At 39.3% G+C, this 21,762-nt stretch overlaps 1 protein-coding gene across 1 annotated transcript in view; it reads left to right on the top strand.

Annotated features, from left to right (window-relative positions):
- The window catches only part of LCP2 (lymphocyte cytosolic protein 2), a 1,995,233-nt gene that overhangs the window by 1,830,127 nt on the left and 143,344 nt on the right, over positions 1-21,762 (top strand). Inside the window, exon 18 of the mRNA XM_044084497.1 lies at positions 20,593-20,696. Within this exon, the coding sequence (XP_043940432.1) occupies positions 20,593-20,696 (104 nt within the window). The remainder of the gene's footprint in view (positions 1-20,592; positions 20,697-21,762) is intronic.

The following is a 21,762-nucleotide window of genomic DNA, read 5'->3' as shown; positions in this document are numbered from 1 at the left end:
TATGGTGAGCCTGGAGTTAAAATGGTTAGACAGATGTTGGAGTTTGGTGAGGAGTGTAAGAAAGTATTGTGTTTTTTTGGAGTAGGAATGAGAGCATATGTGTTTAGTTCTGAATTGGTCCGTTATGTAGTTCTTGAATAAGTGTGGGCAGATATTATTATAATGTGTGGTGTCTGTGTATGAGAGTGCATAATGCAGTGTTGTGCTACTAAGTTTAGGGATATTGCTAGAGGGATAACTTGTAGTGTTGTAAAGAATTATGAGAAGACAGACTAGATTTAGTTGTGTGATAGTCATGGTTATAAAGTTTATGCTGTTTCTAGGTGGGGGGGTCTGAATAGGAATTATAGGGTTGCACTATATGTGGATGGGGAAGTAGTGTGGGTGATGCAAAAAATGCCTAGTGGGAATGAGAGTGATTGGGAGTATTTTGTGTGGAGCAAGTTGGTGTGGTTTAATGTGATATGACTTGAGGAGCTGTGATTAGTGGAGGTGATGTGAGGGTGAGCTGTGGGTGTGGCTATGATTACTATAAATGTAGAGGTAGTGGGGGCGGGAGGGAATAGGGGGCAGGGCAGGGGAGTGGAGATAGCCCGAGCGTTAGCGAGGGCGAACGGAGCGAGGCAGAGCCAGAGCCAACCAAGGCAAGAGAAAAAAGTAAGTATTACTTTACAAATCTGAACACTTTTAAAACAAATTCCTGAGGTCTAATGGCTTACCGGCTAGCAGAATGTAATTGCTGAAAGCACTTGTGTCCTGCTGGGAGACTAGAAATTTAAAGATGGCTCCATGCTCAGCAGGATTCTAATATAGACCTTGTATTGGGGGAGGGAGATAGCACAAGGGGCGTAAACCAGGTGGAATGCAAAGAAACCAGAGAGGCAATCAGTGGAAATCAGTGAAGGCCTCAGAGAGGGCAAGTAATAATTCAAACTACCTGTAAAGTGAAGGAGAGAAGAGACAGCAAAGTTTATTAAGGTTGGGAGTGTGTCTTTACATTGACTTGCTGATTAGTAACCAGTTTGTGCACAGATTAGAGTAGGGAGATACATTAGCAATGATAGAGATGCAAATAAGCAGGTGATCCTCCAAGCTTACTTATTGCATGGAGTCAGGTAGGGGAAAGAGGTGGGGAAGGGGCAAGGTAAGAGGATGAATGACATAGGTGAGAGTTGTCTGATACAATGAACACTGATTAAGAAAAAGGTACATTGTTACTGATATGGAAGTAGAAACATACAACTAGGAGAGTCTAAGATGCAGGAAATGGAGACAGAGGCTTAGTGGGAAAAGAACGTCTGGGAGGAACTGACTCAAGTAGGGTATTTACAGGGGCAGGTCCAGGAGTTGAGTAGGTAATCTTTTAGGGCTGGTTTGAAACTGGGTGAATTTTGGTGTGTTTTGATATAGAGAAGATTTGGAGACAGCATGACTATAAAGGCTTTTTCCTATGGATTTATTACATTTGGAAATTTGGAGAAGGTGCTGGTCTGAGCTACAAAGCTCCCGGTTAGGGATGTAGGGGAGATGAGAGTTGCTAGTGAGGGGACCAGGCTAGAGGTTGTTGTAAGATTATGTGTCTGGTGAAGTTGAGGTAGAAGGAGTGGGTTATGGAATTTTAGCCAGTGAAGTTTTGTTAAGGAGAGGCAGGGGTGTGAGTGATAGGGAAGATTTGTGGCAAACCATGCAACTTCATTACATGATAGTTCAAGTTTGTTTAAGAGATTTGTTTGGATGTTGGTAAATATAGGGGTGGCATATAGTAAAGTAGATAGGAGGTAGGCTTGAGCAAGGGAAACTTTGGATTCTTGAAAATGGATTTTTTTGTTTCTGTATAGCAATCCTAGTTTCTGGTTGGTTCTTTTGATGCAGGTGTTGATGTGGGAATCAAATTTTAGTTTGTCTATGAATATACCAAGATGTTTAGTATGAGACTTGACTTGAATAGTTGTGCTGTTTAGGGAAGAGATTGAGAAGGAAGATTTGAGGTGTTGGAGGGGTTTGGGAAGGAAAAGAAGAAGTTTAGTTTTATTGGAGTAAGTAGGAGCTAGTTAGTGGTGAACCATCTTTCGACTGAGTGTAATGTGTCTTGTGTGAGGGTATGTAGGTGGGATAGATTGTGAGTGGTAGAGAAGATCGTAGAGTCATCTGCATATTGTATGAGTGTAGATGGAGGAAAGATTGGAAGAGATCATTAGTAAAAATGTTAAATAGTAGGGGACCCAAGATGGAGCCTTGGGGGACTCCAGTAAGAATGAGATGGAATGGAGAAGTAGCTGACATCCATTTGACAGATTGAGCTCTATTTGATAGATATGAAGAGAACCAGTTAAGGGTGGAGGCAGAGAGGTCAAAGGAAGCAAGTTTGGAGAGCAAGAGGTTATGAGAAACAGTGTCAAAAGCCTTAGAGAGTTCAAGAAAGCGGGAAGACACTAGTTTGTTGTTATTGAGAGAAGTGAAGATGGAGTTAATGAAGGATGGTAGAGTGGTAGTAGTAGTATGATGCGGGTGAAAGCCATGCAGGGTAGGGGTGAGGGGATTTTCCTGAATGAGGTGTGCAATGAGCTGTTTCTGAATACACTTTTCTAGGATCTTTGAGATAGGGTATAGAATAGCGATAGGCCTGTAATTTGAGGGGTCGGTGGAGTTACCACATTTGTGCAGGGGTATAATATAGGCCTTTGTCCATATTTGGGGGACCAGGTTTTCCTGAATGGACCAATTAATTGGAGACTGGATAGGCTTTGGAGGGGGTTGCTAGTTTGAGGTATAGGGGAGGCAGGTTATCAGCTGAAGGTGAGTAGGGTTTAAGTTTACAGAGTAGGGATCTGATGACGGTTGTGGGGACAGGCTTGACTGAGAAGATGGTTTGGCTGGAGGGAGGGGTGGGATGTCATGATTAATGTTAGTGTTAGTTTTGATTAGATTCTGTATAGAGTCTATGAAGAAGAAGTTGAGAAATTTGGCACTTTCTAGGGGGGAGCTGATTGGGGAGGGGTTGGGAGGGGAAGGGTTACCTGGGTGCAAAAGCGTATTAATAGTACTCCAGAATCTTTTGAGGTTGGAGTGGGGTTTTTTGGGGAGGTTCAGGTAGAAGTTTTTCTTCTCAAGGGTGATGTGTTTTTTGTGGTGTTTCAAAGTTCTCTGTAGTGTTGGAAGCTGGAAAGGTTTTTGAGTTTGTTCCAGGTTTTCCATGCAGTGTCTCTTTTCTGCATGAGGGAGAGAGTGGCTTTACTTATCTATGGAGCAAAGTTTGTTTTAACTTGAACTTTTCTTGAAGGGACCAGTGAGTTAGGAGTGTTAAGGATGATGCTGTTGAATGTGAGAACAGCTTCTTCAAGAGGGAGGGCCTGGAGAAAGGCCCAGTTTATTGATGATAGTGTTTGATCGTGCTATCCCAAACAGAACCAAGATGCTATCCTCCAAAAAAAGGAAGCCAATCTGGTGGTCCCCTGCCATAAACAAACTGTACAACAGAAGGAATAAACTGTCGCAAAAGAGAGTAAAATCCCATGAGTGGAGGAGCTTCCTGGTCAGCCTCAGTAAGAAGCTGAGATCCCTTATAAGATCCTCCAAAGCTAGCTACGAAAACAAAATTGCCACTAATTCTAAGGACAACCATAAAGCATTCTATACCTATGTCAAGAATCTCAATGGCAACACCCAGATCTGCTCTGAGTTACAGCACAATGGCACGAAAATTACAGAACCAACTGATATTGCCAACATCCTGGCAGATAAGTTCAGTGCTAACTTTACCCCCCCACCCCCTAAAGGGCCCATATCTATACAGGAAGAATGCAGAGTCCCTGTAATCACAACTACGCAGGTAAAAGCTGCACTCTCTAAAGCCAAAAACACAGCATCCATGGGACCAGACAACATCCCAGGCTGCGTTTTACACGAACTTCAGAACGAACTGGCTCCCCACTTAATCACCATGTTCAATAATAGCCTCGCATCAGGCTTTGTGCCCACTGAATGGCACACAGCAACAGTTATCCCACTCCACAAAGGGGGAGCCACCACTGCTCCCGGGAACTATCGACCTATTAGCCTGACGAGTCTGGTCTGCAAGGCCATGGAACGTATCATCATGGAACTCATAAACAAACACAAACACATCGGTAACCTCCAAACTCTGGATCCCACCCAATTCGGGTTCGTGAAAGGCAGATCATACCTCCTGAACCTGATCGCAGTCACCAAAGCCGTAGATGAGGGTAAGGTGGTTCACACAGCCTATCTTGACCTTGCCAAGGCTTTCAACATCCCCCATTCTGGAATTGTAGCTAAACTCACTAAACTAGGTATAAATCCCTACATCACAAGATGGGCTGCCAACTGGCTCACTGACAGAACCCACGCTGTAAAAGTTGCAGACTCCAAATCTGACCTCAAAGCAGTGACAAGTGGAGTACCACAGGGTTCCGTCCTGGGACCTCTCCTGTTTGGTATCTACTTTTCTGAAGTACAGGCTAACACAGAAGGCCTCCGGCTAATGAAGTTCGCAGATGACTGCAAACTAGGGGCCATAGTCAAGTCCCCAAATGATGTGGACATCTTACAGAAGGGTCTCGCTGAGACAGATACCTGGTGTCAGAGCCATGGCCTCATGCTCAATACCAAAAATTTCAGTGTCATCCCCTTTGGTAAAAACTCTGTACCCATGTACTACCACATAGGCAGAAATCTACATAACACCGAATGTGTGATGAGACCTTGGGACCCAGGTGGACAGTAGTCTCTCCTTTGATAGTCACATCACCACAGTAGTCAGGAAGTCCTTCTACGTGGCACACCTCATCATAAAAGGATTCTCATCCAGGGAAAAAAAGGTCATTTTTCCCCTCTACTCGACACTCATTAGACCCATTATAGAGTACAATGCCTCTTTTGGAATGTACCTCACAAGACATCTGCAGCAGCTGGAAAGGCCACAGAAGTACCTCACAAAGAGCATTACTGGCCTCAAACAAATGCCTTACACTGACCGTCTCAAAAAAATCCAGCTTTACTCCATAGCATATCGCCTACTCCGAGGTGATCTCTGCCTAACATATAAAGCTATGTCAAACCCAGAGCTGTTGGACATGCTACACCTAAAGAAATCCCAATTCCTCTGAGCTACATGCTCTAGAGACCTAAACCTTGTCACCACAATAAACAGGACATGCTGGAGGGATAGATTCCTGTCCCAGAGACTTCCCATACTCTGGAACAGGCTACCCATCTATGTCAAGCAAAGTTCTTCATTAGTACTCTTCAAGAACAATCTTGATGAGTGTATGGAAAATAGGAAATACACCCTGGGGATCACTTATGTGTCTCTGCTCGACAGTGGCACAGGAAAATAACTTTCTTGGGTGGCGTAAGCCAGGGAACCTTGTTGGCTAGGTTTATTTAGGCCCTTGGACCGATAGCCTAGTACCTACCTATAAACCTATGAACCTATGATTAAATAAATCAGGGTTAAAGCTGGATAGATTATGACAGTCCCTGTATATGTGTGTTGTAGAGGGTTGGGACAGGTGATGATGTATAGAGATAGGGTGATGATAACTAAGTGTGTCAGTGAGAATAGAGGGGTTATGATAATGATCGGGATGGGAGGTAAGTATCCAGTTTATAGTGGAGCTGGTATTGGATTGTGGATTCATACAAGTTAGGGAGGTGATCAGTTGGGTGAATCCATATATATTAATGATAGCATTAAGGTAGTTGGTGGTGAGAGAAATCCAGTTAATATTAACATCCCCTATTATAATGCTTTCATAGGAGATGGTTTCAGACATCCAGGCCAGAAAGGGCTCTAGTATGGGGATATTGTTGCCAGGAGGTATGTAGATAGTAGCGATGGCAATCTTTTTATCATCATTTAGGTTACAGTTAACTATGAGGACCTCGGCTGGGTGGAAATGGGGGGGGGTATGATAAGGTGTGGAGAGAGAGGATTTCTGAGTAGAGGACAGCTATCCCACCACCTTTTTTAGTGGGCCTGTCCTGGCAGAAGATATTGTAGCCGGGTGGGAGGATTTCTTTGCTTGATATGTGAGGTTTTAAACAAAATACACTTAAAAGCACTCTAAAGCACCAAAGTCACATAAAACATGCAAACGGCTGAGTCCCAGGCTGAAATAACAAAGAAGTGCGCAGAAATAGTGTATAAAATCTTTACTAGTGCTTCCCGGTACCTCGGCTCAGCAGCCTTTCAAAGTAATGATTTTTGCACCAAATGCAACAACTTTAAATGCACATTGAGGCTAATTAACACATCATCATTCAATTACAAATAGTGTTAAGCATTTAAACATTGCACATTAACCCTTTCAAAAAAGTATACACATCCAACTTTCAATATGCAAAATGTGAAAAATACAAAAGTAATTGAATGAATAGATACTAAGTATAAAAACACCCAGGATATGTGACGTACATAAACATACACGTACAGTGAAGGCATACACATGTACATTGAAGACATACCAATGATTAATAACTCTGTAATTAAATTTTGTGACCGTATTAAACATGAATAATCACATATAAGCATGAAAAGAGGCATTTGTAATGAAATAAAGACGCACTCGCATGTTAGTAAGGCTAATGACTGTTCTTAACGCATGCCCTCGAAAATACTGTAATATCAGGAAATGCTAATCCTAAAGAACATCCCCTGAAATACCTTTTATGACTTGAATACTAAAAAAGATGTTTAATATTATAATCTAAATACACAAAGTGTTTTATATTAACAAATATTAATATTAAATTCCTGATTTAAACCCTTTGGAAATAATGTACCATGATTAATAATAAACTTTGTCTCTGAATTTAATAACCCAATGAGAAAATCCTAACCTTGTTTATTGAGAGGTTTGGCCAGTATGCTGAAAAACAAACTGATGTCAGACCCAGCATGGGCTGCCTCAAAATGATGTGCCACAGGATTTTTAACCCCAACATGTTTAATATCACCCAAATGCTCCATAATACGTTTTTTTGCCATTCTTTTAGTTTGTCCTATATACCACCTTGTATGTTCACATCCACAACCTATAATGTAAACAACCCCACAGGACTGGCAATTGAACAAATCCATGGCCTTGAACTTTTTACTGTTTATAAAAGTTCCATCTAAAGTCCGAACTCTACTGCATACTTTACAATGTCCACATGAATAACACGCTGTGTGTCCCCAATTTCCCTTAACTTTCTTCATATGTAGCAGTTCCTTCAAATTTGAAAATCTACTATATGAAAACATTATTTTCTTGGGGAATATGCCTGCCAGGTTGGGTTCATTGGCAACCACAGGCCAAAATCTCTCTACAATCATCTTTAAGCTCTTAGAGAAAGGGGAATATTTAGAAACAAAAAATAATTTCTCATCACTGTCTTTATTGAACACATTCTTGAATTTTGCCCTAAAAACACCCAGTGTATTTTTAAAAGAACTATATGTCATTGATAAAAAATTCCCAAATCTTTTTTCAGCTTTATCAAGAACATGTGGAGCATAGCCTCTCTCCAACAGTTTGTCTAACTTTCAAAAATTCCTCTTTCACAGCGTACTTATCACAAGTGTTGCTGAAATACAGTTGTATTCACCATGGGGTAATACAGCCAATAAATGAGGGGGTGCATACTATTAGCTGATAAGAAATTATTAACGGCTGTCTCCCTACTAAAAGGCCTGAAAGATATTCCTCCATCATCTGTCACAAAAACACTAAATCAAGAAATTGAACCCTTTCCCTATTGATTTTATATGTGAATTCCAACCCAAAATTATTGTTGTTATTTAGACTGTCCATGAACTCTTGAAACTCTGAAATATTGCCCCTACAGATGAAAAACAAATCTATGTATCTTTTATAAATGATCACATGACATCTGAAAAATTCAGTACTATAGATGAACAAATTTTCAAAATAGTTCATAAAAATAATGGCATAGGAGGGGGCATATGAAGCCCCCATCGCAGTGCCTTCTTTTTGTAAAAAATACTGTTTGTTAAACTTGAAACAATTCTGTGTTAAAGAGAATTCCAATAGCTGTAAAATGAAGGTTGTATGTGGACCCTACCCCATTAACTTGCCAACTGCTTCCAAACCCCAAACATTTTTAATACTCGTATCAAGAGCTTTCACATCCACAGTTGCTCAATGGTATTCAGTGTTCCACTTCATGCTTCTTAACAAATCACATAAATCTTTGCCATTTTTAATGTGAGATATAACTTTACTCAAATATACCTTTAACTGATTATCCAAGAAAATACCCACATTGTGCAAAAAAGACCCCTTTCCTGATACTGTCGGCCTAACCGGTGGATTACTTAAGCATTTATGAATTTTGGGGATAATGAAAAAAATGGCATCTCTGGTGTTCCTCACATAAAGTTTCTTAACATCCATAGAGGTAAAAAATTCCAGTCTCTCACCCCTTTCCAAAAGTTCCAATAATTCACCATTAAAAATGGAGACCACATCTCCCAACACCATAGTATAGACAGATTGATCCCTCAACAGTTCTTCCGCCATGGCATTATATTTTACTCTAGGGGCTCAGTCGGTTGCATGTTTTATGTGAGGTTTTAGCCATGTTTCAGAGAAGCAGAGGATATCTAGGGAGTGTAATGTTATCCAGGCATGAAGACTAGGCAGTGAATTTACTGTACTGTGGAGATTGAGACCTAGGATTTTAAGGTGCTTAGCAGAATAGGTAGGCTGAGATGGAGTGGGAATCTGGGTTCACAGTGATGTAAATGGCTCATGCCAACCCAACATATATGGGTAGTATATTATGGACTATCTTTGATTCACAGACAGTGGAGCTGTCTAACCTTATTAGCAAAACTGCCATCATAACTGACCAATATGCCCAATACAAAACTTCAGAACTACTTTGTGTAGCACCACTTATAACAATGCAACTACAAAACAGATGAATTTGACTAAAGCTTTTGTATATCAAGACCTTGAGGAGTGCTGCCTAATAAGTTACCTCAATAACAGCAACAAATACTCTGGTGGATGACAGTGAAGGTGGGGTTGTTGTCATGGAGTACATGTAATTGGGATCACATGGTTATAACATGGCACAGTACTTTCTGTATTTGACCTGGAAAGGTCCAAATTGTATATTTAGGAGACTGTCAGGACTATATGTCACAAGAGATGGGAAGGGGTTCCAAGGCCATATGTTGATGTATATGTACAGTACATATATGGGAAGGGTGACACTATACATAGGACTAACTGCAGGTAATAATCAGGAGCATAAAAGGGAGGAGTCCATAGCCATACTTGTGGTCCTGCTACAGTGTGACATGCACACACACTGATTGACACATTTTGCCATGAGAAGTACAGATGTTATCATGGTAAGCCAAGGGAAGCAATGCCTTAAAACGTTCAGTAGCCTGGAGAATAAAGTACTACAGTAGCTCATCTGCAAATATGGCATGAACTTCCTGGGCAAAGGTGCTGCAGACAAACATTATTAGGACCAGATATGGCAGGGACTAATGTAAATGCTGTAGGTAGCCATAATAGGGCTGTATAACTGGTGCCGTGAAGGCTTACTGGTATGGCACCCTAAGCAAAGGAAAAGGCACATGACATAATAAAGGGCAAGTTCACCAACTAGAAGCAGCTCTCTGAGCTTGAGTAGTTTTTGGTGCCACTCACCAGCCAAAGGGAGTGACCCTCATATCTGGACAGTGCAGCTTGGATTTGGAAGTTGGGCTAATGCCAAACACCCCTGTCTCAGTAGAAGAAGCGCCAGGTTAGTAACATCCATTACAATATTATATAATACACACCACTGCACGACTAAAGTGGGGGATTCACCAGTGCCTACCTACATATATGTCTTCCCAACTGCCTCAGAGCTACAACTGCAGTGGCCTCCATGACAAGGTACATCTTTCAATTTACACTTCATCGATATTTTCATATGTAACAGTATGCTTGCCATGGGGTTGCAGATACATATGCATTTGAACTGACAGTGGTATGATGTATGTTCATACTTTCACAAGTTCTGCTAGAGGAGGGTCCAGCACAACAATACAACAGAAGGCTGATGTCAGCAGGGCACCCATCGCTGATAATAATGACATTAGGCAAGTGAAACAGTCCAATAATACAGTGGCACTGTTTGTAACATTACAGGAGGGGTGATCATCCACATCCACAATTTCAGAGACACCTGTAGAAGTACAGGCTGAGCAGTTAGCTTTAGGTTATTATAGTACAGACATCCTCCACCTGACAGTCTGTCATAGCTCCACCTTTGTCACAAGCCCACATAGCATCTGACATAGAATCTACCTTTATGGCGCACTTGCCAAAGGCAAGGGTTAAATATGATTCCACAATTGTTCCTGATAAGGAATTAACCAATAGATGTGCAGGCCTATAATCCAGGCACAGATGACAGTTACCTACAGCACATCTCTTTACCTCTTCTTGCAGAAATTCTGGTCAAAGCCAAAAATAATGGGAGGTAAAGACCCAGAATCAGGAACAGTCTTTAAATATTGCTCTTATAAACTTAGAAAGTTGCTAGAATAACAGGTTTTGCATTATCATGCATTTTCAGAAGGATATGAAGTTTGAGACTGAAATATCTGTCAGTATTTAATGACTTCAGTCCTCAACCACTTGCCAGAAAACCACACAAAATTGGAAAAATGGAACACAAATATAAGGCAAAAATCTGGACATTCTGCAAAATTCTGGACATTAAGCGGTATGCTGCACAACATTGTAGAGATGGTGATTCTACTCTATAACTTGTTGGAAGTCGGACACTAACTGCACAGTGACAATGAGTATAATGATGGAAACACAGAGTACTGCTGAGGTCATAGTCCATGGCTTTTATAAAGGTCAGGGTGCAAAGTGGTCAAACCCAGGCCATCCAAGGCAAATGTGACAGATCATTAGAGAGACTGCATCAAAGTCATTTTGGGCACTTGTCTTCCCTCCACTGGTCATGGGTGTCATTCAAGTTATTAGAGATACTAATCATCAGGATAAACATATAGGAATCTCCACTGAGATGCAAATGTAGTTCTTCTTCTGCCCTTCCATGGCCCACATCAAGCCCTGACATAACAATAACACAGTGGCCACTGGATCTCTGACTCCCCACGACTTCCCTGACTTCAGTCATCCTTCCAGAGTATGTGTCTGCCATGTTCACTCCCATCACCCTACCCCATATTATTGTGTTATTGTTACCTGTCACTTTTCCCCCAAACTGTGCATATGATAATGACTGAACCTTGCCTGCCCCTTAACCTCTGTGAGTATGGTGATGTCTGATGCACAGCATGTCTAGTCCATGTACTGCCTTCCATAGCCTTGGCAGCATACTGCACGCATAATTTTAATCTATGTTGTCTGTGACATGGCCCATTGTTGTGGACCAGATGCCACCTCTTTTCCAAAGCTGAAAAAGCATTGCATCTTCCTCTATCTTAAGTGTGGAGTGACTTCTGCTATATGTTCTGCCCCTGAGTCTCTATCCTAACATTTTTCCACTGTTATAGAAGGCTCTGCAAAGATGTTCACCTTCTACTCCATCAGTTTGTGCAATGCCATGTTTCTGCATTTATCTGGACTGTATTCTGGTGAGAAGCATACCTTTAGTTGTTGAAGTACACACTCCATTTCCACATAGGATGTATTTAAGGCCATTTCCAGCAAGGTCTAGGAATTGCTCAAGAATATATCTGGCATTGTCTGTAACATGTAACAAACAGCATATTATATGTGACCTGCTCTCTGCTTGCAGGGTAATTCTGTGTACAGGCCTCTCTAGCTGGTATGTGTGGACACAAGCTAACCAACTGAACCTGTGTTGAGGCCCCTCACCAGAGCCATTAGTATAGTTTGTACATGTGGAAAATAAGTGAATCCTGTGAATCTTATATTATAAATTTTGCCTAAGACATTACAGACCACCTGGTAGATCAGGGAGTAGAACTCTTTCTTGTTAATACATTGCAGGCCCTGTGGACCAGGTGGGACCTTGACAGAAACATGCCTGCATCTATGGCCCTCAGGAATTCAGGGAAATGGGCTATGGCACAAAAAAGCCCACATGGTCTTATTTTTCTCCCTGCTGTCCTGAGTGTTCAGGTGTGCTCCTCCACATATTGCACCATAATGTTTAGGAACTGATTTGGGATTTGGAAGGCTAATAGCTATGGTATCCCTAACATGTCCCTCTTGGGTCATTTGAAGGCCCCTGTAGCTAAGACAATTAAGGCTATGCATACCTTTATAGCCACATGAATGGTCATTTATTTACTTACATTTTGATCACAGAATGACCAGTTGCAGGCTCAGACCAGGTTACAATCACATTGCAACAACAAAACACAGCAGACAGCAAATAGTGATAGAAACATAATAGAACAGATATTGTAAGAACAAAATGCATCAAATGACAACTATCAGTAGAAACATAACAGAACAAATATGTGATTAATAATAAGACATAGGCATACATTTTAAAGAACAGTAAAAGATGTACAAAGAAGTTGAAGTGCATATGTTACATGCCACACATTTCCCTCAATTCCACTTGTGGATGACACAGTTTGACTAGGCCTCTTGCAGTATCCTGTTAGCCTGTGAGCTGGTATTATGTCAGGTGATCTGTATATCTTTGGATGCCACGGGTAGCCACAATTCAAAATGCTTCAAGCACTGGTTTCATGAGCAACTCCAGTACATCTTTTCTGCTGTTTCTGTGGGAGTTCCTAGCAAGGCTCCCTTCATTTACACCACAAGTCTCAGCATTCATAATAGGTATGCTGTACAGTAAATCATCATTTTATACATTTCTGAATCAGTTCCCCATTTTTGGTTATTCCTTTACATAATCCATATGGCTCCTTTATATGGGTTTTTTCACTCATTAAAATGCACTGCACTGTCATATTGCAGTCTACAGTCACCCACTCCCTGCGCATGGTTGCTATCTTCAACAATTTATGTAGCACAATTGGTCAGCCATCTATGACTCCCAGCCAATGTGTGAAATAGAAATTAACATAATGTGTGAAAGAGAGACACTGTTTGGCAAGTTTCATTCCGCTACATTTCTAAACATTTTTATTCAGAATTCCTCCACTGTATTTTATATGCTTACTGCACAATTTCTTTCAAAACAACAAACTGAGCCTGTAATGACACCATTCTTAACAGGAATAAAGCATCTAAGTTATTATTAAAAGATTCCTGGATAAACTGTTTGACAAGACTGCATCAGATAAACTGAATTAGTTGACAATGAACATTTAAATAAAATAAAATAAAAAAATGAAGTCATGTTAGAAATTAACCAATAAATTAAAAAGTTATCAACTTATACCAACAAGAGAATATAAACAGCACATGAAGTTTAAGTTTATGCAATTGCAAAACATCATACATGCAAGATGCAACTTTAAGTATCCTTTTAATTCTTGTTGAACCATTGATCCGTGTTGATTTAGTAGCATTCAAAAATAACTGCTGCTGTCTTTTTTTCTCCAGCATACTTTCAAAGTTCCCACCTCTGTAATCAGTCATGAGACTTTCCTAAATAAACAATTATTTTTTAAACATTAATATATTGTACAGCATGCATATATAATGGGTTTCTACTTGGCTTTCAATACCCAGATATGTTCATAAATTATCTTAGAGACTGGGCTTACTGTACATCAGTACCTTGACTGGAGAACAACCGCTTTCCAGCAGGTTATTAATGCCTGCTGAAAAGCAAGTCTGCCTCTTCATAGCAGCATATAAAGCTGCTGTGGAGCTCGGGCATTAAAAGTTAATGGACACCATTATTTTACGCTCACTAAGCAGCGCTTCTGCTGCTTAGCAAGTGTGTAAAGTAAAATAAAAAAAAAAAACGTGTGTGTATGTTTTTATGTCTGTGTGTGAGAGTGTATGCATGTATGAGTGTGAGAGAGAGAGAGAGAGATCGGCTGAGCCACTATTTTACACTCGCCAAGCAGCACTTCTGTTGTTTAGTGAGTGTAAAATAAAAAGCATATGTGCGTGTGAGTGTATCCGTGTATGAAACTAAGAAAGAGAGAGATGATCGAAAATAAATGAATCAGAAAAAAGTGTGTGTGTGTGTGCGTGTGCGCGTGCATGTGTGCAGGTGCGCATGTGCGTGTGCGTGTGTGTGCATGTGTGTGTGTTTGTGTGTATGTGTGTGCATGCGCGCGCGTGTGTGTGTGTGTGTGTGTGTGTGTGTGTGTGTGTGTGTGTGTGTGTGTGTGTGTGCGCGTGCATGTGTGCGTGTGCCCATGTGTGTGTGTGTGTGTGTGTGTGTGTGTGTGTGTGTGTGTGTGTGTGTGTCTTTGAGTGTCAGAGTGAATGACTGAGATGACTACTGGCAGCAGCAGCAGTAAAGAGGCTTGCATACCTCTGCACCTTTCAGCTAAAGAAATCTGGATAAAGCCTAAAATAAAGGGGAAACAAAAGCTCTAAAACAGAAACAGAAATAAAAGTCTGAAGCTCAGATGTATGTCATTATTTAGTAATTTCAGTCTCCAATGACTGTCAACAAACTATTTAGGAGTAAGGGACCAAAAAAAAAATAAAGCAAATGCCTGGTTATTTTTTTAAATTTTATATTTTGGATGTAAAATGCTTCCTCCAGCACCATTAATATATACTACAGCAAGTTTGAAACATTAGGCAGAGGAACTATTTTACATCAAAAATATACTAAAAAAATATAGTAATAAAAAATGTATATAAATTGTGATGCCCCTGCACTGGCCCAGTAATCAAGGAGCCTCAATTCTCACCACTAGCACCAGTGAGGGACATGCACATTGGGAGGATAACAAGTACACACACAGTAAAGTGCAATTTCCCTTAAGAGCACACAGAGATCACACTCAGTCCAGGGCTGGTTTCTCCCTCTCTCTCCAGATCCCCAATAAGACTCCCCACTGGCACAGCTATAGGGTTCATATCTCAGCCGAGTGGTCAAGCCAAAACCTCCAGCACCCTCTCTGTCCAACCAGTGCTTTGTGTCCCTGCCCAAGTAGCTGACACACACACACACACACACACACACACACACACACACACACACACACACACACACGCACACACACACACTTTGAGATTTGATTTATATACAAATACACAAACACTCCTGGGGAAGGCTGGCACAAATTCACTAGCTATGCCCCTTCTGCCCAGACTATAAGGTAGTAATCACTGCCACCAACCAGCTCTTTATCAGCTACTATAAGGCCCTTCCCAAAAGGTGACCAATTCTACTGTGCAGTGTTACTATTATCCAAATGCTAAGTGCGACTAAACTAAGGCTATTCAAGAGTGGCCTGTACAATGTCACCAAATACATATGCAAGTACTCTCAGAGCTTAAATATCTCTAAACAAACCAGCCACAATTAAAAGGTTTAAATATATTTAATAATAAATAATAAAAGCACAAGACAATACTCAAAAACTCAACACAGTGAAAACAGAGTTCAGAATCACAGGAAATATTTTAAAACAACATTGCAGGACAGTCTCACATAAATACAGAAAACATCTAAATTAATCTTACTGTATTCCTATCTATCTCTAAGAGAGATACTATGATCTAAGTTTTACTTACAGAGCCAGGCAAATGCAAGTGCTGAATGGATGTTTACAGGTCCAAAGACAAGATATAAAATGTACATATTCACTCTCTGAAATAGCTCTTAAATTACTATCAAACATTTCTGCTGGGTTATCTCAGATTACATCATTCTTGTCACTTCTGCCTTCATTTCCCAGGCTAACAGGAACTTAAAATTCAACACTTCTGTGTCAAAAATACGTATCCCTTAGAAGTTTTTCCTAGAACTGGAAGTCATAAAACTGTTAAACATTTTTACCTTTGAACCTGTAATTATTTCTATTTCCAGACAATAGAAAGAATTTCTTGCAGCAGACATTCTGTCTCCTAGCTGAAATAACCACCATCATAAACAATTCAACATATTTTCTTTTAGTTTTGCTCTTTTCCAGTAAGGTGCACTGTGGTTACATTTTTGAAGCTCAGCACATAAAATGCAGTTTACTTGCATTTGTAAGACAAGCCTATGGATCATATTAATATTTACAAATGAGAAAGGATTATTTATAAAATTCTAGCTAGATGGGCTGGCAGCCTTCACACACACACACACACACACACACACACACACACATATATATATATATATATATATATATATATATATATATATATAAGTAAGTAAGTAAAACACAGCAATTGTACAGAGACCATTCTCTAAGCACAGTACTGCCCTCCAGGGTGTGTGTTAATGCGGCATTGGGCCTCATAACACCCCTGGGAAGGTAATTACACATTAACACACACCCTGTCTGGCATTATTGCTTGCATAGTTATCTTACAAGAAGGCTTCCATACATAACAAGCATTGCATATTGTGCCAACACTGAAGAACGTCACATTTTCTGATTAAAGTTATGGCCCCTGTTCCACTAAAATTTCTATTTGCACATGAGAAAGCTAAGGATATTCCAGCATTTATTTTTACTGAATAAAATGTTATCGATTTTCTCAAATATAAAGATATTCCAGCATTTATGTAGCAATATTGTGAAAATTATCCACAAGGATAACAGCGATATTTTTTATATGAAGTTATATTAGTAGAAAACTTTGTGTTGGTCTTAAAAAAAGCTTTTAGGTTGCTATTTTTCATCTACAACTTTAAACAGGTCAGAATTTCCACTTGAGTATCCTTCAGTTTTTTTTTTTATAGCATGCTTGATATGTCAAGCACCACAGACTATTTTAATGCAAACATACTGCTATAGTCCTTTATTTTTCACAGCCAGAGTATCTAACGGTTTCTGCTAAATCAGCAGACATTTTGAGTGTCTGGTATATAAAGTATGGCATTAACCTGTCATTCATCATAGTTTCTGTAAAAAAAAAGTTGATTTAGTTCATCCAATTCAGTACAAAGCAAAAATGAAGATGAGTAAAAATGTACTAAAGTAATCATATTACCTGTTTCATATTACATTGCTTTCCACAAAATAATATGGGCATTGTTAACATGTAAATAGCTGCTTGCAAAACTATAATTTCTGTAGATCATATGACAAAGACTATTGTTATTCTTGTCAAACTACAGTTATACTTCAAGAAAAAAATATTCTTGTGTTCAAAATGTTTCCACAAATTGGAGGTTTTGATATACGACCACTTTTTTAGTAACTAGATGCTCACTGTTTAGTAGTTTTATTTGTACAGCTGCAATCTCTTGAATACAAAAATGCTCAATAAAGACACTTATGTTTTGAATACTGGGTTGTCTGTGGGTCTTTTAATAACTTTTTTATTTTAAAATTACAAAAGAAAGATAAAACACAAGATTTAAACCAAAAAACACAATTCAGCTTTATTGTGATTAATATAATCTTACTTAGTTGAAACACAAAATACTAAAACCAAAATAACTTCCATGACACATTATCACAGCCAAGCAATTACTGTGAAAATTTCACCAAAGACTCGAAAATAATAATTTTTGTGGTGGGTGGATGTCGCTCGTCTAGTCAGGATGTAATAAAGTCTTTGTGGGTTCTGTTCAAGCAGCTTTATTATGTACAAACACATCATGGTTGTAGTTTACTAGCTTCAGCTTAGATAACTTATATGCAAACTAACTGCATTCCTTCTTACATGCTCACTCTCTGGTTGCACTTTCAAAATGGCACTGGGTATAACATGTGCTTGCTATTTATATATCCATGTTCAGTCCTTCATATGCTTCTTAAAGACACAATACACATGCTCTGTTCTACAGTGGAGCTTCCCTGCACCCATTTAATGCGAGGGCTCTGCCCCCACACCACTGATCTCTGAATATACTAACTGTAAGGTTGCACAAACTTAGGAAAGGTGCAAAAGAAACTTAAACTTACCTTTTCCCCTTTATCTAACTTCTTCAACCCATGTAAAAAGCACAGCATATGCGAAACAAGTTTCAACATTCCAAAACATCAAAAACAGGAACGTGACCTTTTTGCTGTGATATTGTGGGAACCAGTAAAAGGCCACACAATTAACTGCTGCTCTCCCACATAATTCACTTTATGTACATTTTTCCCTTTATGCTGGATTACTTCAGGCATGGAGTTTAGGCCTGCTGTTTTAGTTCTGCTTACTTTAATGGTTTTCCTAATAGTACCTTTATGAGAAGTATATGCCTTAATACTGTGAGTTCCAAAACTTCAAAAAATGTAAGTGTGATTGATTAAAGAAGAGTGAATTGCACATATCAGTGTCACACCCTTAAAGTGTTTTTGGTACATATGTGTGCTAACTCTGAGGTCTCTGTATTTTGACAAAAGGGGAGTACTCAGAGATGCTGCAGTGTCAGACTTCATATAGATTATCTCTCATTATAATTTATTTTCCACCATTCCAAGAACTACCTGTGCCTGGCCTTTCAGTGGGCACCCACTTAAATAGCTGGTACTCATCCCAATAGGTTTGCCATTGTAAGTTAAGGTTTCAAAGAGAATTCTACACACAAATCACATACTTAATGTACAATCATCAATTATTTAATATGAGCAAGTCATATAGTGTCTTAAATAATATAAATGCAGCTTAAGTGTAATAAACTCTTCCATGTTCTCCAACTGATATATAATAAACATGCAATATTTTCTGTTACTCTGTACAGTCCTTATACTTGGCATCCTTCAATACTCAATTTCTCATAATTTGTGTATTTACTGGTTGTGGAGACATGCGTGAATGGGCGTAACTTCGTTGAAGGTTGTGCGTCAGAGCTGGCAACTCGGCACATAAAAATCTACTGCCAATCATTAGCGGACCGGAGTTCCGCTGTAGCAACCCCTAACCCGGAAAAGCCGAAAGACACAACAGCAACAACAACTGGTTGTACTTGACAGATGGTATATGCAGTGATTTTGTGAGGGAAGTTATAAGATTTGAATCCATATTTTTGTAACATAGTTTTGAGTAATTGCTATGTTTTTTAAGCTCTTAATGAACAATATTTTCCATATTTTATTATAGTACAATGTCTTTGTCTAAGAACTGCAGCAAATATATAAAAAATAGATTCCACAAAATAATGAACAATATTTTCCATATTTTATTATAGTACAATGTCTTTGTCTAAGAACCATAGCAAATATATAAAAAATAGATTCCACAAAATAAATTAATCTTATCTCAGATGATTTCTCTCAGATGCTTAAACTGCTGCAAGGAATTCATTTACAGCCATAGCAGACCAGCATTAGAAAGAAGCACTCAATACAGCTTGAGATGGAGCACGTTTGCACTCTATTTAAGAAGTTTTATTTAGTTATAGTCAAATTAGTCACAAAGAAAAAAAACTCCATAAACTGAAATTTAGCCAGTTCACATTCATAAAAGGCAGAAAAAAGAAAAGTTTTCATATAGCAAAAGTCATGGTGTGTGTGTGTGTGCGTGTGTGTGTGTGTGTGTGTGTGTGTGTGTGTGTGTGTGTGTGTGTGTGTGTGTGTGTGTGTGTGTGTGTGTGTGTGTGTGTGTGTGTGTGTGCGCGCGTGCCATAGAACCCAAACTTGACTCTACTCACACAAAGAAAAGAAGAAGAAATTAAAGCTTGAAAACCTGAACAATGACTAAGAAATACATAAGAAGTTAGGATTGCTGGTCGGTTTGCTTTATAGCCATTTTCTTTCTGTCCCTCAGATATGCTGACTTTCAGAACAATGGAGCTGTCATGGCTAAGCTTTAGCTAGTTTGCTATTTCACTTGTACCCTGCAGATAGTGGTGTACTCTTTGCATATGCGTCTTAGCTAAAGCTAGTCTGAATGGAGGTCATATGCTGTTTTTCATGTCACATGCTCAGTGAGATTACTTAGATGCAGACCTAACATCTCGTGTGAATATGTCCGTAAGAGAAAGGTGGCAGTAGACAGAAACATATGTGCATTTCTTCCATGCACTTGAATGATCCCCATGTGTTTGTATCAGTAGTTGTCTTTCTAATTCCTTGCTGCCAGCATCCGTCTTTGTTATATGCTAAAGAAGTGATGGGTTTATTCACATTTAAAAAAGTGCATTTTTGTATTCATACACGGAAACTGGGGAAAGTATTTCCACTTAGTGGATCTTGCTTTTACATTTTCCCAGCCCCACTCCAAGTTACAGCACCTGTTACTCAGCATCGCAGCATTCCTGTTAACTGATTATACAGATATCATCCTTCACTGAAGTAAAGCTACTTCAGATTATTAGAGCTTTCTGAACTTAAACTTTATTTTGATAAACCTTTGTTATTGTTACTGAAACAGAACAGCAAAAGCTTTGTTAAAAATGGAACCCTGAGTAGCTTGGTTAAATGAACTTACCTACCCCTTTAAAATTATGTGTGTGAATGTCTCAGTGGTTGTAAACTTGACAGATATGAAATTCCTTCCAACATGACATCTACATCAAAAATGCTTCCACTTGTATTTTGATTAAGTTCTTTTTTTTCTTTTAAAGTTGCAAATGCCAATAGACCAGGCTTAGGAGGACACAGCGACATGAAGCCACCTATTCCACCTTCAGGGAAGAAACCTCCAATACCTGCACCAAATGATGATGAGGTAAGGATATAATGCATAATATCTGTACCAAATGATGATGCGGTAAGGATTTCATGCATACCTGTGCCAAATGATGATGAGGTAAGGATATAATGCATAATACCTGTACCAAATGATGACGAGGTAATGATATAATGCATAATACCTGTACCAAATGATGATGAGGTAAGGATATAATGCATAATACCTGTACCAAATGATGATGAGGTAATGATATAATGCATAATACCTGTACCAAATGATGACAAGGTAAGGATATAATGCATAATACCTGTACCAAATGATGATGAGGTACTGATGTAATGTATAATACCTGTACCAAATGATGATGAGGTAATGATATAATGCATAATACCTGTACCAAATGATGACAAGGTAAGGATATAATGCATAATACCTGTACGAAATGATGATGAGGTAATGATGTAATGTATAATACCTGTACCAAATGATGATGAGGTAAGGATTTCATGCATAATACCTGTATCAAATGATGATGAGGTAAGGATATAATGCATAATACCTGTACCAAATGATGATGAGGTAAGGCTTTCATGCATAATACCTGTACCAAATGATGATGAGGTAAGATATAGTGCATAAAACCTGTATCAAATGGGTCTATATTAGAACATCGAAGTTTCAAAACTTTGAATGTTCTAATATCAAACCTTATTCAGCGAAAGCTGCAAACATCGAAGATACAGAACAGCAAATTTTTTCCTAGGGAAAAAAATTTGCTGTTCCAAAACACATACACACAACATAAGCACACCAAACAAACAGCAATCCACACACATACACATAAAGTCTTATACCTAACCCTACACTAAACTACACACACCACTAACTATCCACTTACCTTAACCCAAACCCTAACCCTAAGGTCTGTCACTATCACACACTCACCTCACCTGCGCCCTAACCCTAACTCACCTACCCCTCCCTAACCCTCACGTCCACACAATCCCACACTTACCAGACACACACCCTAACCCTAACTCATCTAACCCGCCCTAACCCTCACGTCCACACAATCGCACACATACTTAACCCGCACCCTACC

Source organism: Protopterus annectens, chromosome 9.part0, assembly GCF_019279795.1.
Source record: "Protopterus annectens isolate FY-2018-M chromosome 9.part0, PAN1.0, whole genome shotgun sequence".
Lineage (NCBI taxonomy): Eukaryota > Metazoa > Chordata > Ceratodontiformes > Protopteridae > Protopterus > Protopterus annectens.
Note: the sequence above shows the minus strand (reverse complement) of the source record. Positions and strands in the feature narration are given on the sequence as shown.